Source organism: Mytilus californianus, unplaced genomic scaffold (genome assembly GCF_021869535.1).
Source record: "Mytilus californianus isolate M0D057914Y unplaced genomic scaffold, xbMytCali1.0.p SCAF_1, whole genome shotgun sequence".
Lineage (NCBI taxonomy): Eukaryota > Metazoa > Mollusca > Bivalvia > Mytilida > Mytilidae > Mytilus > Mytilus californianus.
In genome coordinates, this window is record NW_026262581.1 from 31,299,163 (window position 1) to 31,319,664 (window position 20,502).

The window sequence follows — 20,502 nt, forward strand, 5'->3', positions numbered from 1 at the left end:
CAGTGTCTGTCATTTTGGAAAGCAATGCTTTCCAGATGAAATTTCTCTTTCTGCCTTTATTGCTGATGAAAGATCCTTAAATTTTCTCCCCATTTCATAAAGTATATTATAACTCAACTTTTTAGCTCACCTGGCCCAAAGGGCCAAGTGAGCTTTTCTCATCACTTGGCGTCCGTCGTCCGTCGTCCGTAAACTTTTACAAAAATCTTCTCCTCTGAAACTACTGGGCCAAATTTAACCAAACTTGGCCACAATCATCATTAGGCTATCTAGTTTTAAAAATGTTTCTGGTGACCCGGCCAACCAACCAAGATGGCCGCAATGGCTAAAAATAGAACATAGGGGTAAAATGTAGATTTTGGCTTATATCTCTGAAACCAAAGCATTGAGAGCAAGTCTGACATGGGGTAAAAATGTTTATCAGGTCAAGATCTCACTGCCCTGAAATTTTCAGATGAATCGCTGCCTCTGAATTAGTAATTTTAAGGAAATTTTGCCGTATTTGGTTATTATCTTGAATATTATTATAGATAGAGATAAACTGTAAACAGCAATAATGTTCAGCAAAGTAAAGTCTACAAATATGTCATCATGACCAAAATGGTCAGTTGACCCCTTAAGGAGTTATTGCCCTTTTATAGTCAATTTTTAACAATTTTTCGTAAATTTTTGTTATCTTTTACAAAAATCTTCTCCTCTGAAACTACTAAGATGAATTTAACTAAAGTTGTAAACAATCATCATTAGGGTATGTAGTTTTAAAATTGTGTCTGATGACCCCGCCCGCGAACCAAGATGGCCGACATGGCTAATAATAGTACATAGGGTAAAATGCAGTTTTTGGCTCATATATCTAAACCCAAAGCATTTCGAGCAAATCTTTCAAAACAAAATTGTTCATTAGGTCAAGATCTATTTGCCCTTAAATTTTCAGACCATTCAGGCAACCCGTTGTTGGGTTGCTGCCCCTGAATTGGTAATTTTTAGAAATTTTTTCAGCTTTTGGTTATTATCTTGAATATTATGATAGATAGAGATAAACTGTAAACAGCAATAATGTACAGCAAAGTAAGACCTACAAATAAGTCAACATGACCAAAATGGTCAATTGACCCCTTAAGGAGTTATTGCCCTTTATAATCAATTTTTAACAATTTTCATAAATTTTGTAAATTTTTACAAAATAATTTCCACTGAAACTACTGGGCCAAGTTCATTATAGATAGAGATAATTGTAAGCATCAAGAATGTTCAGTAAAGTAAGATCTACAAACACATCACCATCACCAAAACACAATTCTGTCATGAATCCATCTGTGTCCTTTGTTTAATATGCACATAGACCAAGGTGAGCGACACAGGCTCTTTAGAGCCTCTAGTTTTGTAATACACTAGCAGCTGTTACAAATATTACTACCGGTATGTAAGATTTGACCTATTCTGTCGGTTGTTAATTCATTTCTGTAATGATGGAGCTCATTTGAATATTTGTTTAAGATTTCTTTAAGCTTGACTAATTTTACACCAAATAAGTAGTGACATATTCTAGGAAACCATGCAAAATATCTTCCAAAGGAAAACTTCCACCATGTTTATTTATTTTCAAATGGAGTTTCTCATATGGAGGTTTGAAAAATTACACCTTTACTCAATTGGTCATTTATTTTAGGTTATAAATGTTGCTGATAAGGACCCATGTCCAAATACTAATAAATGTCAAGAGTGTATGAAATCAATGAATCCTGCATGTGGATGGAACATTTACAGTTATAGGTAAAGTACAAGTATTATTGCAATTTGAAGTGAAATGAAGGCATACATTTTTGTTGTAGGAGTGCTACAGTTTGCACGTGCATCATACACTATTATAAGTGTGGATGAATTCTTTTTCAAGTTTTATCAGAATGTTAAAAAAGACATAAATATATGTAGTAATTATAAATGTTACAGTTGTTGATGATTTAATATATCCTTGTTTTTGTACAGTTTGATGGAAATTTGTTATCATTTGCTTCCTAATATGTTGAGACCTGTCATAAATGTAGTACTATGGCATAAGTATTATAAGAACAGGAACAAGAGAACATATTTTATTACCAGTTAAGGCCCCACAAGGGGCATATAGAGAATACATGTATAAGGAAAAAGAACATCGATTAGCATAGGTACATAGAATTTATATGAGAAATAAATACATCTAACTCATATAGAATGATAAATTTTCCAACAGCATTAAGGACCTGATTGTCTTCACAGCTTAATAAATATATAAATTTTTGCTGATTGTCCAGTAAAGAAAAGTTTGGAATTTTATGGCAAACAAAGTCTTAGAGAGCATCTCTATCTTTTTCAAATGAAGTTAAAAAATGGATTTCATCTTCAACACAGCCAGAGGGGCATTTTTTGCAAATTCTTTCATTTCATGGAATATTAGAAAAACGGCCAAATTCAATTGAAGCTTATGAGCTGATATAAGTAATTTGAAAATAGCTCTTCTAAAATCAAAGTTCTTAACCAAAGAAAGATAATTTTCTTATATTGTATTATGCTCCTTGTGAGCCCATTTAATGGAAATAAAACATCCTCTTCTTCTTCTTCTTCGTCATAGCCAAAATTTTGTTTAAATTTCAAATAATTGAACAATTTTCCATCAGAAGCATTTTTTTGGCTAACATACCAATTGTTTATATATTTAGTGTGAATTAATTTGGTAGATATATTCAAAAATTTATATTGTTCAAAATGTTTTACTTCAGTGAAGTTGTTTAATTTCAAAAACTTCTAATAATTTTTTAACAAATGAGAACCAAGAAGTTATGTTAGATTTGTGAAGCTCTTGGCTGCATTTATAAGCGTCTTTCAATAGACTGAATTCAGTCTGAAGATTTTCAAATCTATACCAGTATTTAACAATTGACTTTACAATATCATAGTGTAAGGGGAAACACCCCAGTTCTGATAATACAGCAAAATTTACACCAACTTGAGATGAAGTTTCTCACACTGAAGATTTTTATAAATATTTTCAAGATTAAATGAGGATTGTAATTTATTACAAGAAACATTGCATAACCTCCCCATACCTCTGAATTATATAACAGAATGGGTTTAAGGATATGATCATATTATATGTTATTATAAAGTTAATTTTTCACTTATTCCAGTGTAGTCTTTTATTGTGTTGCCTTATAGCAAAGCTGCAGCTACATATACACATATGGGGGCCGCAGTTGCCGAGTGGTCTAAGTAGTTCATATACTGTATCACTAACCTTTCAACACTGAGGTTGTGAGTTCTGACCCGCACTTGGCAGGTTCGTTCCGCTCCAATCTTAATTGACTAGGATTGCCAGTTTTCCGGCTTAAGGTCAGTGGTTCTCTTTGGAGACTCTGGCTTCATCCACAAATAAAAACAAACTGGCCACAATGAAATAGCCAATAGTACTGAAAGTGGTGTTACACACCATAAATCAATCAATCAATCAGTGTACACATATAGATCACTTCTATCCTCATGTGTTGGTTGTTGTCCTTTGCTTCATCACGCATTCACACTTTGTTAATCCACAATTCTTTGACAACAGCTTGAAAGAATTCCCCCAAACTGGTGCAGATTTTCTTTAAGGCATGAAGTTATGCACTTGCTATTTAAATGTTTTGATCTTATTGATTTATTGCTATTCCAAAACAGGGACTGCCATCTCTTCTTATTTTATTGTGAGACTGTAAGTGATTGACACCTATCTTCCCTGGAAGATTCACATATTTTTTTCTAAATAGTGCTCTGTAATATGGTACCACTTGTGCTTTATACAAACTCTGTGGACATTTAGGAGAAATACCCTAAGTAACTTTACTGTACGTGTAGAACAGGCAACAGACAATAGTTTATTAGCACATAACATTGAATAACTGCTATACTTTAAAATGACATAAATGATATATTTGATCTTAATTTTGAGGTCCAATGACAACATTAAATTTTTGTGATCTTTTTGTGTTCTAGAACTATCAGTTGCGAAAGTTGCTCTTCAGATGTTCACCTCAGTCTGATAGAGTGTTATATAAACCTGGTCTTGATATGAATTTCACCATCAATACATTTACTTTGTTATTAATATATTTGTTATACCTGTCAACCTCTGAAAATGAAAATGCAGGTCATGACCTGCTTTGAAGAAGAAAATCTCAGGTCATAAACCCTTACCGAATGGTGCTAACAAGTTGCATATAAGATGCTCACATTAGATCTAACGTTAGAAACTAACATGATTGCACATGAGGTTAATTATTTTAACATGCAAATCAGGTGAGTATTTTGTGAGCAAAAAAATTACACATATGAAACTAATGTAATTTGCATGTTAAAAACCTCACTTGCAAATACTCATATGAGCTTTTGTTTCACATGTGCATTTTATCAGATTGCTCATATGAGCAGCTGCTCACATTTTGCACATGTGAAAACTAGTTGACCAATTTGATTTTGTTATCTGATTATCTCCAGATGCTGATGATTAAATAGTACCTAAAGATCAAAACAAAATGGCTGCTTCAAAATAGGACAAAATTTCAAATTCAAATGAAAATCTTGAATAATTGAAAATAAAATAAATGACACATGATGTTAAGTGTTATTCTTTATTACTGTCAGTTATGATTTTCATATTTTTTTGTCCTTTTTGTTATTAAAACAATAATGACTGAAAGCATTACATTACATTATAAAACTAAGTGCAGGGACTTACAAGTTTAGTACATAATGAATGTCTTTTATTAAGTACTATATTTCAGAAAGACAAAGTTTAAAACAGGAATTAACTATATACATGTAGTACTTATTTGAAGCAAATGCATTCTCCCATAAAGGACCTAAAATTGTAATATATTTCAGAATCTGAAACAAAAATGAACATGATGAAGTGCAAAACTAACATAGATGATAAAAGCTCACCTAAGGTTTGAATTGCACTTATGAGCATTAATTATGTTAAATTTTTTGGGGCACATATGAACTACCAAGCTGCACGTACATGTGAGCATACAATTCTTACTTGCATCTTATGTGATTCACATGTGAAACTTATGTGCTTTTTTTAGCAATTTCTGTACGAGTTTAACACGTACAAACTTTTTTCAGCTGAATTTAAATATTTAGGGGACATTTTTTATAACATGTTATCTGCTGAAAATAATTGAAAACTTTGATTTTATTTTTCATTGCATTAATCATTGAAACTTATTTATTCTACTATAACAATTCCAGCCTTGCCCTCTCATGTTGTTTCATTCACACATTTGTAACTAAACCTAAAATTCATATGATTTATGGTTTGTTACAACTCAGTGACCTGAAAGACTTCCCATGAGGGTCTTGCATGGTCATTAGAAGAAGTTTATATTAGATAATGTAATTAAAAAAATTAAGTATTTAAAGGAAGTAGAGATGAAAAAAAATAATTTTCAAAATATTAATTTCTTAATTGTCCTAAGAAAGTTAAGACCATTGAAGTCATATTCTTATATATCTTTGCATTTAATTCGCATTAAATTTAATCTTTTTACAAAGAAACATCTTAATTTAAGTAGTATACTGTGAAAAGTGACAAAAATGTAGAGTACTGACTCAAATTTTTTGTCAAACATCTTTGAAATACACAAATTATTTAGCAAGGCTAAGGTAATTAGTGTTTATTAGGGCTCCGCCTAGTGGCGGGTCGCCCTATAGTGATCAGTCTGTCCGTCCGTCCGTCTGTCTGTCTGTCCGTAACAAATTGTGTCCGCTCTATATCTAGAGAACCGTTATAATTTCATACTTTATACTTGACATGTATATTACTGGGACTAAACTTAACGGTCGTCCAGTCGCCCAACATCACCAGATTTTCGGCTGGGCGAATATATTTTTTATCCTGATCGCCCAGCTAGCGACTGAAAATATTTTGCATTGAATCCCATGTCTACCCTTTCCCCAGCAATGTAAACAAAAAACTGTTCCCAAACGGAAACGAGATTGTCTAATAAAAGTGGGAAAATTAAACGGAGGATTTCCGAAAACCAGCAAGTTCATTTTAATAGCCAAAACCCGGTCGGACAACTTAAAGTTTTCGATGCAAAGTCATGATTTGACATATACCCACTCTCTATTACTAAACACGTTTTACTTATCTCTCTTTTAAGCTTCTACGATTAATTCATAATTTTTAAGTGTTTTCATTGTAATGACAGGCAATTCAGATTACACTGATGAATCTGAATTGCCTGTCATAACAAGCCCGTTTTTGACAAAAACTTGTACACACAACTTTTTGTTCTTCATGAAAAAATGGAACAAAAATCTCGTAAATAAATATCCAAATATCTACTATGCCAACCAATCTTCGTTAAAAGTAATTGAATAGTATTTTTGATCAACAATTTTATTGGATGGCTTGAATTTGAAATAGCATTTAATGATTCATAGAAACAGCTATATTGTCAACAGGAAGTTCAAATTGAAGGGAGACAATTTTGGTGGGAAATTACATTAGTATTGTCAAATCTTATGATATATTTCTGGTGGCAATAATTCAAATATTATAAAGTTATCTTTACCAGATTCAAACATTACATATAGGATTACATAAAACGGCTTTATTAGTATATGAAAAATACATTTAAGTTTTATTTTATTAGTATAAAAATTGGTTGGGCCCCTAAAATTTCAAGTGGGCCCTTGAAAAAAATATTTTGGGGGCCCAGCTGGCCCCTGGACAAAAAGAGTTTAGTTTAGTCCCTGTATTAACCAACACCAGAGGGTGTGTCATAATGTTTGTACAACTTCCTATGTCAAAGTTCTAGGTCAAAAATTTTGGTTTCAGTTGACAACCCCATGTCCTATGGTAAAGATCGTGTCCGCTCTATATCTTGAGAACCGTTATGATTTCAAAGTTTATATTTGACATATATATTAACCAACACCAGAGGGTGTGTCATAATGTTTGTACAGCTTCCTAGGTCAAAGTTCAAGGTCAAAACTTTGGTTTAAGTTGACAACCCCATGTCCTATGGTACAGATCATGTCGGCTTTACATCTTGAGAACCGTTAAAGTTTATAGATCAACCCATATATCCAGAAGTCACCTAGCGGTCAACAATGAATTCACACCATGTAGTCATATAACTATTATACTATGAAAGTAAGTTCAGGATATTTATCAGTTTAATTAAATTGCCAAATATAACACTTTAACTAAAAAACATAGAATAAAATCACTCTCAGCACATAACGAGACTATGTAATAACTTAAAAAAGTGCTTTATATCAGCTTATCCATACAAATTTTTTACCACACCTTATTTACAGCGGGGCCCACAGAGATGGCTCCCATCTCAATGATGTCTAGTTAACAGTGTGTTTGACACCAAAGCTGTCAAGTGAAGCCATGCACTTAATGGGTCACTCAATTTTACATCATCTGTATTATATATCAATCTTTATATTCTGTCTTAATTTGATCAGTTTTTATAGGTTTATTTTTTTTTATTGTCTTTAGTCATCATGGACATCAATTCAATAATCAAAGTGACTTCAGGTTTTGTCATTGCATGGTGTTGTTATCAAAATCGACATCTGGTTATGTCATGAGTGTATAAGTTTATTGATATTGATTTGATATTGTGTTGACATTGTCGATATCGACAATATTGACATCTGGAATAGTCTTGGGCATGTATGGAATAATGTGTCCTGGTAGGGTGATTGTTATATTGTGAATTAACAATTTAAAAATCATGATTAGTGTGTCTGTCTAGTACACAGCAGGGTTCATATTCATATTGCATGAACAATATGTTCTTGTCCTGAATATACATAGCATTTGCCACTGGACCATTCATCATCCTCATTATCATATTGTTTTGTCTGGTATTTTTTCAAACGGATACAGTGACAGAAGCAACACTTAAAAAAGATGCTGCATAATAGATTTGAAAGCATTACATTTGTATTGTTTGTTAGAAAGATTATTTTCAGAATAGTAGTGAAATTGTACAACTGAACAGTTTATATTAAAATCCGCATGAAGGTTTAACCATCTTTTATTTTTCAAGTTCCAATTGTGTTGTTAATCCTGACGCCACTGATTGGTGGTTGCCATCTGTTGGAGGACAGTGTATTACAATTAAGGCAGAAGAACATATACTTGATGATGATACCAGTAATGGCGGTCTTGTAAGTAAATAAATGGAAATTATATTAATATCATTGAGGGGTGTCATCCAGAATTCCTGGAAAAATAAATGCTAAAACTCACATTCCTAACAAAAGAAAGCCTTCTTTTGTGGATCCTGAAAAAGTAATCATTAATTCCTGAGTCCTGATAAGCGTAAATACCTAATTCCCCCCAAAATAAGACTCAATCTCAAAGTCCCAATAAATGTCCTCCCGCCCATCATAATTCACCTGTTAGAATTAAATATTACACTGTCAATACACTAAACATAAGGGAGGAAATGTACATAAATTTGTGTCAATTGGTTGGGAAAATATTAAAAAGATGTTTTGGTTAACAGATTCCTGTGATAATTGATTGACATTTATTTTAGAAGAGATGCATGAGTATGGAAGATTTGAAAGTTTTTTTGTTCTCTAGCTCACCCAGCCATGTGAGGTATTGCCATCACATATTTTTTTTGTCATCAGTAGTTATAATGTAAACTTTCTGTAGTACTGAAAAATTGTAACACCAGGGTTTTCGATATCGCAAACTTGTCAAAACTTTTACTAAATTTTATCATCTGTACAAAGACTTTCATTATTCGTAAATATAAACAACTTGCAGGCATCTTATACGTTCAGGTAATTCACATTTGATCTTTCATGGTATTATTCTATACAAAGCACAAAATGTTGTCATTCAAAACCTTTAAACAGACTTATTCAGAAGGGATATAGTTATAATACTGTCAATCTTATTAAAATAAGTTCACATCACTTGCTCCTCGATTTTTTATATGTCGCCGTGTGTGCGACATATAAAAAATCGAGGAGCAAGTGATGTGAACTTATTTTAATAAGATTGTAATACTGTTGTCAAGTCATTAAAGATAACATTTTTTGTCCCCCCTGCAATGCGTTGTAAGGAGACATAGAAATACAGGGTGTCTGTTAGCGTCTTGTTAGTACTTTCATGTGTACGATTCTCGCCAGATTTTTATGAAACTTATATCATAGGTTTATGTTAACTATGTCTTTTACCGGTTCGAAAATCAGTGTCGATCAATTATTTTCAAAAGAGTTATGCCCCTTGGAAACATTAATTATATGGAAAATTGCATCGTTAGCTTGGACAAGTTCGAAAATCAGTGCCGATCAAATATTTTTAAAAGAGTTATGCCCCTTGGAAACATTAATTATATGGAAAATTGCATTGTAAGCTCTCTCATTTGTACAATTCTTGCCAGATTTTTATGAAACTTGTATCATATATAATTAGCAATGTCTTTTACAAGTTTTAAAATCAGTGCTGATCAATTGTTTTGGATATAAGAGTTATGCCCCTTGGAAACATTAATTATATAGAAAATTGCATCTTTAGTGCTCTCATGTGTTCAATTCTTGCTAGAATTTTATGAAAGTTATATCATAGGTTCATATCAGCAATGTCTTGGACGAGTTTGAAAATCAGTGCCTATCAATTATTTTAAAAAGGGTCCTTCAGAAACATTAATTATTTGGAGAATTGCATTGTTAGTGATCTCATGTATACAATTCTTGCTAGAATTTTATGAGACTTATATCATAGGTTTATATCAGCAATGTCTCGGACATGTTCGAAAAGCAGTGTCGATGAGGCCTGAGAACACAGTTATTTCGTAGTGCATTTCTTTTAGACAATAAGGTCAAATTAAAAAAATCGCACCTGCTCTATCTCAAAAAAATGTTTACAGTGTAGTGTACTACTATTGGGACAAATAATATCAAAATTATAGAAAAGTCTACCAGCTCTAACTCAAAATATTGACAATTCTATGTTAAGGGGGTCTAAAATTCAGTTTGACAGCTTCAGACATACTAGTTTTTGACCTTTTTTAACTGGACCAAATCACTTCTTAACATAAAGATTCAGCCACCAAATTTTAAAAAAATGTAATTTCATCCCCTTACTTAATATTTCATGCATAAAATATAAAGAAATAAATTTGGAATGTGTATGAAAAAAATTTGCAAGTTATAACCTGTCCACACTAGGGACTATATTTGTAGACAACGAAAATCTAAGGACGATAACTGTGTCCTCGGACCTCTTAGGCCCGAGAACACAGTTATTTCGTAGTGCATTTCTTTTAGACAATAAAGTCAAATTAAAAAAATCACACCTGCTCTATCTCAAAAAAATGTTTACAGTGTAGTGTACTACTATTAGGACTAATAATATCAAAATTATAGAAAAGTCTACCAGCTCTAACTCAAAATATTGACAATTCTATGTTAAGGGGGTCTAAAATTCAGTTTGACAGCTTCAGACATACTAGTTTTTGACCTTTTTTAACTGGACCAAATCACTACTTTACATAAAGATTCAGCAACCAAATTTTTTTAACATGTAATTTCATCCCCTTACTTAATATTTCATGCATAAAATATAAAGAAATAAATTTGGAATGTGTATGAAAAAAATTTGCAAGTTATACACTGTCCACACCTAGGGACTATATTTGTAGACAACGAAAATCTAAGGACGATAACTGTGTCCTCGGACCATGAACTATTTGAAAAAAAAGAGTTATTCCCCTTGGAAACATTAATTATATGGAAAAATGCATCGTTAGGGCTCTCATTTGTACAATTCTTGCAAGATTTTATGAAAATAACATCATAGGTATATATCAGCAATGTCATGGATAAATTCAAAAATAAGTGCTGATCAAATATTTTTTGCAACTGATTTTTATAGTTCGTTCTTATGTTGTACTGTTACACCACTGTCCCAGGTTAGGGGGAGGGTTGGGATCCTGCTAACATGTTTAACCCCACCACATTCTGTATGTATGTGCCTGTCCCAAGTCAGGAGCCTGTATTTCAGTGGTTGTCGTTTGTTGCTGTGTTACATATTTGTTTTTCATTAATTTTTTTGTACATAAATTAGGCCGTTAGTTTTCTTGTTTGAATTGTTTTACATTTGTCATTTCGGGGTCTTTTATAGCTGAACATGCTGTATGGGCTTTGCTCATTGTTGAAGGCCATACAGTGACCTATAGTTGTTAATTTCTGTGTCATTTGGTCTCTTGTGAAGAGCTGTCTCATTGGCAATCATACCACATCTTTTTTATATTATAAGAGTTATGCCCCTTGGAAACATTATTATATAGAAAATTGCATCGTTAGTGCTCTCACGTGTACAATTCTTGCTAGAATTTTATGAAACATATCATAGGTTCATATCAGCAATGTCTTGGACGAGTTTGAAAATCAGTGCCTATCAATAATTTGAAAAAGGGAAATGCCCCTTGGAAATATTGATTATATGGAAAATTATATTGTTAGCACTCTAGTGTGAACAATTCTTGCCTGATTTTTATGAAACTTACATCATAGGTTTACATCAGCAATTTCACAGATAATTTCAAAAATAAGTGCTGATCAAATATTTGAAGGAGTTATGCCTCTTGAAATGTTAATTATATATATCCGAATTGCATTGCATTTGGTGTCAACTTGGTGACACTGTCAAGCCTTAATTTCTCTAAGATATTTATAAAAAGTTTTAAAGAACACCAAATTTTTAGTTATTGCCTTGGACCTTGGCCAGATCAAATATGTGCAATACGGGGGACATTGGAACTCTGTTCTTTTATTAATTAAGTCTCCCAAACGAAGAAGTTTGGGAAGACTTATTGGTTTTGCTCAGTTCTTCTTCTTCTTCTTCTTCTTCTTCTTCTTCTTCTTCCTCTTCCACCGCTTTTAAATTTGAACTTGTCCGCACCCGTTCTCCAAAACCACTTGTCAGATTAACTTAGGGTTTCACAATATGTTAGACTAACATGTATAGTGGTGCAATCAGGGTTTTGTTTCTGCAATGGGGTTTATAAAGGGGTACTTTGAGGGGCAAAAAGAAAGGAGGGTTTTACTATAGAACCCTATGGGATTTTATTTTTTAAAATTTTCAAATGATTATAAATTGAATACCGTTTGTGATAGACACAATCTTTTTAATTGAAAATGTTCTAAATGGTAAAGCACATTAAATGAAATACAGGGTTAGTCCCCAGGGGTCACCCCCACCCCCTGCCATTTAAGAAAGTTCTAATATCTTATAAATGGTCGAGATCCCAACCCCCTAAACCATATATATTCTGGTTTGTCATGCTAAGATGGTTTGAATGATATACAGGGTTAGTCCCCAGGGGTCATCCCAACCCCCTGCCATTTGAGAAAGTTCTAATATCTTGTAAATGGTCGAGATCCCCACCCCTAAACCATATATATTCTGGTTTGTCATGATAAAGCACATCAAATGAAATACAGGGTTAGTCCCCAGGGGTCACCCCCGCCCCCTGCCATTTAAGAAAGTTCTAATATCTTGTAAGTGGTCAAGATCCCCACCCCTAAACCATATATATTCTGGTTTGTCATGCTAAGATTGTTTGAACGATATACAGGGTTAGTCCCCAGGGGTCATCCCGACCCCCTGCCATTTGAGAAAGTTCTAATATCTTGTAAATGGTCGAGATCCCCACCCCTAAACCATATATATTCTGGTTTGTCATGATAAAGCACATCAAATGAAATACAGGGTTAGTCCCCAGGGGTCACCCCCACCCCCTGCCATTTAAGAAAGTTCTAATATCTTGTAAGTGGTCAAGATCCCCACCCCTAAACCATATATATTCTGGTTTGTCATACCAAGATGGTTTGAATGATATACAGGGTTAGTCCCCAGGGGTCATCCCGACCCCTGCCATTTTAGAAAATTCTAATATCACGGTCAGTCCCCAGGGGTTCCCCCAACCCCCAGTGTTCTAATATCTTGTAAATGGTCGAGATCCCCACCCTTAAACCATATATATTCCTGTTCGTCATGTCTCGAACATTTGAATGACGTATAGGGTTAGTCCCCAGGGGTTCCCCCCACCCCAATGTTCTAGTATCTTGTAAATGGTCGAGATCCCCACCCCTAAACCATATATATTCTGATTTGTCATGCCAAGATGATTTGAATGATATACAGGGTTAGTCCCCAGGCATCACTAATGGGAATTACGAATTATGGGAGCTTTGTTTGGGAGACTTCGTAACAGCATCCTGTTACAATCATTTCTTGTTTTAATTTATTTATATGTTTCGGAGTTTAGTATTTTGTCCATTTTGCTGAACTAGTAAACATTATTGTTTAGGGGCTAGCTGAAGCCGCCTCAGGGTGTTGGATTTTCTTGCTGCGTTGTAGACCAATTGGTGCATTGGGCTGTTTTCTGCTTTTTGGTCGGGTTGTCTCTTTGCCACATTTCCGTTTCCATTCTCAATTCTATTTTGAAGAAAAAAATCTTCTCTTCTGAAACCTCTTGACCAATCTAACCAATTTTAGCCTGAATGATCCTTACAGTAACTAGATATAGTATAAAGGTTGTTTTAAAAAGGCATGGGTGACTTAATTGCCATGGCATGGTGGTAATTTTCAGTGCATAATACTATAGATTTTTGAAGAGGCCTGGGTTCCTTGCCGATACAATTGTCCATTCAAGATGTATTTTGGAATTATGCACATCCACTTAATGCATGAACCCTTTAACTTTAACGAGGGCTTTCTTTACTTTAAAGTGATTGCTTTGGGATATGTTTAAGCTAGGGTACCATTTGATTGCTTGCAGCAGATATATTGATTAGTTTGATTTAGATCTTTGTTTATGTGAAAATCTGAATGAAATTTTTTTTTTTCGTTGCAATTTTCTTCTTATTTCAAGATAATTACTGATAAAATCTTTTACAAGAAACAACTGTTTATTCCTATGTATAAAACAAATGAATTGAGTAAAACTTTAAATTCTCTCTTATGGTATAAAACCACTAATTCATAGCCCCATTGCTTTCTATGTTAAATTCTGCAAATTCAAGCATTAATGGCTACTTTGTCTTAAGTTCAAATAAAGTGGCAGTTATTTCATGTCAAAACTGTACCTTATCCTGACTTGTGCTGAAAAAATCAACATACCTTTAATTGCATATTAGAGCATATTGGTTCCCGGAAGTTTGATAGTACAAAAACAGGAACTTCTGATCTGAACAACAGGCCAAATGAGCCCTCCTATTAAAATTTCATATACTTCTTTATTATTCAAATAAAACTTTCAATAAGGGTTCTACAGTGATCCCAAGTCCCCAAGCTTTCATTTGATACTAAAACTACCCAAATATTCCAACTATTGACAAAGATACAGCTATGCGTAGGAACTATTTTGTTTACAATATGTACTACTTTCTTGTATGTTCTTTCCGACCGGGCCTGAATTAGTGGTTCTATACCTATAACAGCACCAAACTTGTTATATTGACTTCTGCTTGACTTAATTTCCTTCTATGATCTATTTCTAGCATAGAAAAACACATCAAGCTTTTGTCAAAACACTATATCACTGAATTCAAGCTCAAATTGGACTGGTAGTAGCATATGCGTTAAACAAAGAAAACTACTTATGGATACTAATTGTGACAGATATAACACTTTTTCAATTTTTCCCAGCTCTGATTTGTTAATATCTACTCAAATAACAGTGTTCTTACCTATATGTTTATTTTTATCAGAGATTCTTCCTTCAATATAAATACAGTGGTCCAAACATAAAATATAATTGATAATTTTGTCCCCCTTTTTTCTTCATGTTGGAAAAGGAGAGTGATTTGGTAAAAAACCATACTTTTATGTACAAACATGGATCAACAAGAGCAATTTATGTATCTCCAAGCTAGACAACTTGCTAAAATGGTTATAAAATGCATTTCAAGTGAGATTTTGGATTTCCTACATAAGTATACACCAATTTTCCTTGAAATAAGTAATTCACTAAGAAACACAATAAAACATGAACACTCACTAGATAATTTGACCAAAAACAATATTTATACTGTAAACTAGTCATGATATACAAGTCATTGGTTTCAGTGTTAGATAATCCAAAAATTAAAATTTCGGGTAAAATCTTAACTGTGTGCATGCTAAATGACCAAAAAAGGCTAAAATACCTTATTTTAGCAATTTGAGGGTTGTAACTTGTCACTAACATAATTGTTACATAAAAAAAATAACGTAACATGATTTCTGACAACAAATGTGACCAATTTTCACTGTAAAGGGTATGATTTCTAAAAATAGAATTTCACATGCCTGTCAGTAATAGGTATAAAACCACTAATTCATAGCCCCATTGCTTTCTATGTTAAATTCTGCAAATTCAAGCATTAATGGCTACTTTGTCTTAAGTTCAAATAAAGTGGCAGTTATTTCATGTCAAAACTGTACCTTATCCTGACTTGTGCTGAAAAAATCAACATACCTTTAATTGCATATTAGAGCGTACTGGTTCCCGGAAGTTTGATAGTACAAAAACAGGAACTTCTGATCTGAACAACAGGCCAAATGAGCCCTCCTATTAAAATTTCATATACTTCTTTATTATTCAAATAAAACTTTCAATAAGGGTTCTACAGTGATCCCAAGTCCCCAAGCTTTCATTTGATACTAAAACTACCCAAATATTCCAACTATTGACAAAGATACAGCTATACGTAGGAACTATTTTGTTTACAATATGTACTACTTTCTTGTATGTTCTTTCCGACCGGGCCTGAATTAGTGGTTCTATACCTATAACAGCACCAAACTTGTTATATTGACTTCTGCTTGACTTAATTTCCTTCTATGATCTATTTCTAGCATAGAAAAACACATCAAGCTTTTGTCAAAACACTATATCACTGAATTCAAGCTCAAATTGGACTGGTAGTAGCATATGCGTTAAACAAAGAAAACTACTTATGGATACTAATAGTGACAGATATAACACTTTTTCAATTTTTCCCAGCTCTGATTTGTTAATATCTACTCAAATAACAGTGTTCTTACCTATATGTTTATTTTTATCAGAGATTCTTCCTTCAATATAAATACAGTGGTCCAAACATAAAATATAATTGATAATTTTGTCCCCCTTTTTTCTACATGTTGGAAAAGGAGAGTGATTTAGTAAAAAACCATACTTTTATGTACAAACATGGATCAACAAGAGCAATTTATGTATCTCCAAGCTAGACAACTTGCTAAAATGGTTATAAAATGCATTTCAAGTGAGATTTTGGATTTCCTACATAAGTATACACCAATTTTCCTTGAAATAAGTAATTCACTAAGAAACACAATAAAACATGAACACTCACTAGATAATTTGACCAAAAACAATATTTATACTGTAAACTAGTCATGATATACAAGTCATTGGTTTCAGTGTTAGATAATCCAAAAATTAAAATTTCGGGTAAAATCTTAACTGTGTGCATGCTAAATGACCAAAAAAGGCTAAAATACCTTATTTTAGCAATTTGAGGGTTGTAACTTGTCACTAACATAATTGTTACATAAAAAAATAACGTAACATGATTTCTGACAACAAATGTGACCAATTTTCACTGTAAAGGGTATGATTTCTAAAAATAGAATTTCACATGCCTGTCAGTAATAGGTATAAAACCACTAATTCATAGCCCCATTGCTTTCTATGTTAAATTCTGCAAATTCAAGCATTAATGGCTACTTTGTCTTAAGTTCAAATAAAGTGGCAGTTATTTCATGTCAAAACTGTACCTTATCCTGACTTGTGCTGAAAAAATCAACATACCTTTAATTGCATATTAGAGCGTACTGGTTCCCGGAAGTTTGATAGTACAAAAACAGGAACTTCTGATCTGAACAACAGGCCAAATGAGCCCTCCTATTAAAATTTCATATACTTCTTTATTATTCAAATAAAACTTTCAATAAGGGTTCTACAGTGATCCCAAGTCCCCAAGCTTTCATTTGATACTAAAACTACCCAAATATTCCAACTATTGACAAAGATACAGCTATGCGTAGGAACTATTTTGTTTACAATATGTACTACTTTCTTGTATGTTCTTTCCGACCGGGCCTGAATTAGTGGTTCTATACCTTATAGGAATAATTCCTGGAAGAGAGAATTCAAAGTTTTACTAAAGCGTTTGTTTGCTTGAGTTTTGGATGCAATGCTGAAGTAATTCCTCTGGTAGTTAGTATTTTATCATGTGATGATAAAAATCACATGATATGATTTGGAGCAATTTTAATAACAAAATGGCAATCTATTTTTAGCTCACATTGCCTAGATGAAAATTGGCAGCCATTCAAGATCTATCTGGTGAAAAACTTTCAGAAAAATAGGGAACCAAGTTTTGGTTATTGTCCTTGAAATGTCAATTTTTTCAGTTTTGTCTTCTATCTGTAAAAACTTATAAAACTGAGCTGTTAGAGCAAACTGAAAAAGGGTGAAAATGATCTGCAGGCCAGGTCAAGGTTGGTTGTGTATATTATTATATCCCCAAACTATGAATATGGAGGTTTTATTGCAATCACCTTGTTTGTCCATCTGTTCATTGCATGCAGTGCTCTGGTCCAACAAATATTTTTTTCAATTTTTTTCAGAACTTCTTCATATTTGGAAAGCAGCTTGACTGTGATAAGTTGTAAGGTGTGATTTATTTTTCAGATCTGTTGAACTCCCATATTTCTTTGTAAGGTGTGAGCTCTTGATTTTCAGATCAGTATTAGACTCCTATATTTCTTGTTTGCAGATACTTTGAAGTTACAAGTTGGGTTTGAATAGCATGACAACCCAGGCATTCTTATTTTAAGTTACATAGTATATTACAAGACTAAAGTGGCTATTGTTTAAGGTTAACCCTTTTTAGCTCACCTGGCCCGAATGTTCGCTTTTACAAAAATCTTCTCCTCTGAAACTAATGGGGCAAATTTATCCAAACTTGGCCACAATCATCATAAGGGTATCTAGTTTAAAAAATGTGTCTGATGACACCGCCTGCCAACCAACATGGCCGACATGGCTAAAAATAGAGCATAGGTGTAAAATGCAGTTTTTGGCTTATATCTCTGAAACTAAAGCATTTAGAGCAAATCTGACACGGGGGTAAAAATGTTCATCAGGTTTTGATCTAACTGCCTTGAAATTTTCAGACAAATCAGACAACCTGTTGTTGGGTTGCTGCCCCTGAATTGGTAATTTTAAGGAAATTTTGCAGTTTTTGGTTATCTTGAATAATATTATAGATAGAGATAAACTGTAAACAGCAAAGTACGATCTACAAATAAGTCAAATGACCAAAATTGTCAATTTTTAACAATTTTTCGTAAATTTTTGTAATCTTTTACAAAAATCTTCACTATTTAATCTACTGGGCCAAATAGAATTAAACTTAGCCACAATTTTCAATAGGGTATCTTGATTGAAAAATGTATCCGATGACCCTGTCATCCAACCAACATGGCTGCCATGGCTAAAAATAGAACATAGGGGTTTACTATAGAAGTCTATGGGAAAATTGTAAAAAAACAATTTCAAATGGTCACAACTTGAAAACTAATTTAAATAATGATAAGGGGTCTTCAGTAACTATTGTAAGACTACAATGGGATGACCTGCTTTTAATTTAACTACTGGGCCAAATTAAACCAAACTTGGCCTCAACCATTATTAGGGTATCTAATACTATTTATTATGATTTTAAATTTATTTTACATGATTTCCAAAACCACAGTAGATACAGGTGAGCGACACAGGCACTTGAGAGCCTTTATTTTTTTTACATCACAAAAAACATTGACACATGGGGTTGTTTTACTAATTTTTGAAGGGAAAAACTGATATCACATTCAAACTGGAACCTGTTATCGACAACCTATTTGATTTGAAATGCCAATACACTCTTGGAGGAAAGCCAGTCACAGCAAAAGACACAGGAGGAATTTTCATATGTGAAAACATAACTGTTGCAGAAGGTAATGTATTATTTATTAATATTAAGTACTTCCAGTTAATAAAGATATTCATAATATGATAGAAATAATTAAAGGGGCATTAGCTGTCAAATTCATGTTCACCGATTTGACTCAAATTCTCATATGTGATTTATAACATACTAAAACATATATCCAAATTATGAAAACTCCAAAAGAAGCATAATTTACAATGCATGGACTCGTTATAATTGATCAGCACTTCGTTTGTATTTTAGACCAGACCCACCTAATTAACCACCATGATGACCTCTGAAGAATGTAAATTGTGATATACAACTTGATACAAACATAAATATAAAAACACATACAGGCACATGCAAAGCAGCAATATTATTACAGCAATTTTTCTAGATCTGTTTGATTTCATGCTATTGATTAAAAAAATATGTATTATTTTACCTGAATAAGTGTGTGGATAATCAGTCAACACAATAGATTTTCCCCTTTGTTTCCTAGTTCCACATTCCAATGTTGACATTCTTTTTTTTGTAATCATGGTAATAGCTGAACATGCTTTACACATGTTTAACTCATTTCCAGCTAAGGGTTAAATTAAAGGTCAGATGAATACATATTCAGATGAGTTGAATTATTGACTTACAATGCCCCTTTAAATGATTGAATTTTGTTATTAAGGTGTGAAACACATGTAACTGTTTTTGGTGTAAAGATTGAATTAATACAATCAGAATCCTTATATGATTGGCTTGATAGTTATCAATTCTCCAGACTTTATCAATGCTTTTGAGATAAACAAAATGTGGTGCATTGAACACAACATTCTATAGATCCTATCCATAAAATTTCAAGAAATTTATCAATGAAATGTACATTCAGATATATGCAAACTGTTACAAAATGATGTGTATGTGTATTATACTTTCAAGTAAATTGCTTAAATTGTGCATGTTGCACAAATCTAGTATCTCTTCTAAAAATATCAATGATCAGTCAGGATTCTTATTCTTCAAAATTATCTCCCCATTACGCCAGCTAATTTTTACAATCGTAAATATGGAAGCCATTGGAGGGATGATGCACTGACAATTTAGCTCTTGAAAACCAATAAATTTAATCAACATATATATAGGCATCATTAAGATCCTGGCAGTTGCATTTTAAAAGAAATGTATACTGGCTATTGAGCATCATTTAATGTACTTTTATCCTTTTAGTCAACTTAAAACTTTTGTCTGACCGGTTGTCAGGGAGAATTTTGAAAGTTCAAAAACATTGAAAAAAAATGTTATTTAATATTTCATGGAAGGGCAGACTAAAAAAATTTCAGTGGTTGAAGACTAATAACTATGATAAGACATACAAAAAATGAAGTTTTTTTGAAGGTGTGCATTTTTTAGTTCCAAATGTAATGGTTTCATCAAGTACTTTAAGTAAAAATGTGTTATTCAAACACACCTATTCTC

The 20,502-nt window shown here is 32.9% G+C and overlaps 1 protein-coding gene across 9 annotated transcripts in view; it reads left to right on the top strand.

Annotated features, from left to right (window-relative positions):
• The window catches only part of LOC127701000 (plexin-A2-like), a 233,481-nt gene that overhangs the window by 79,017 nt on the left and 133,962 nt on the right, over positions 1–20,502 (top strand). For all 9 annotated transcript variants that reach the window (XM_052204765.1, XM_052204785.1, XM_052204793.1 and 6 more), the window contains 3 exons: positions 1,670–1,773; positions 8,091–8,211; positions 18,913–19,057. In XM_052204765.1, the coding sequence (XP_052060725.1) occupies positions 1,670–1,773; positions 8,091–8,211; positions 18,913–19,057 (370 nt within the window). The remainder of the gene's footprint in view (positions 1–1,669; positions 1,774–8,090; positions 8,212–18,912; positions 19,058–20,502) is intronic.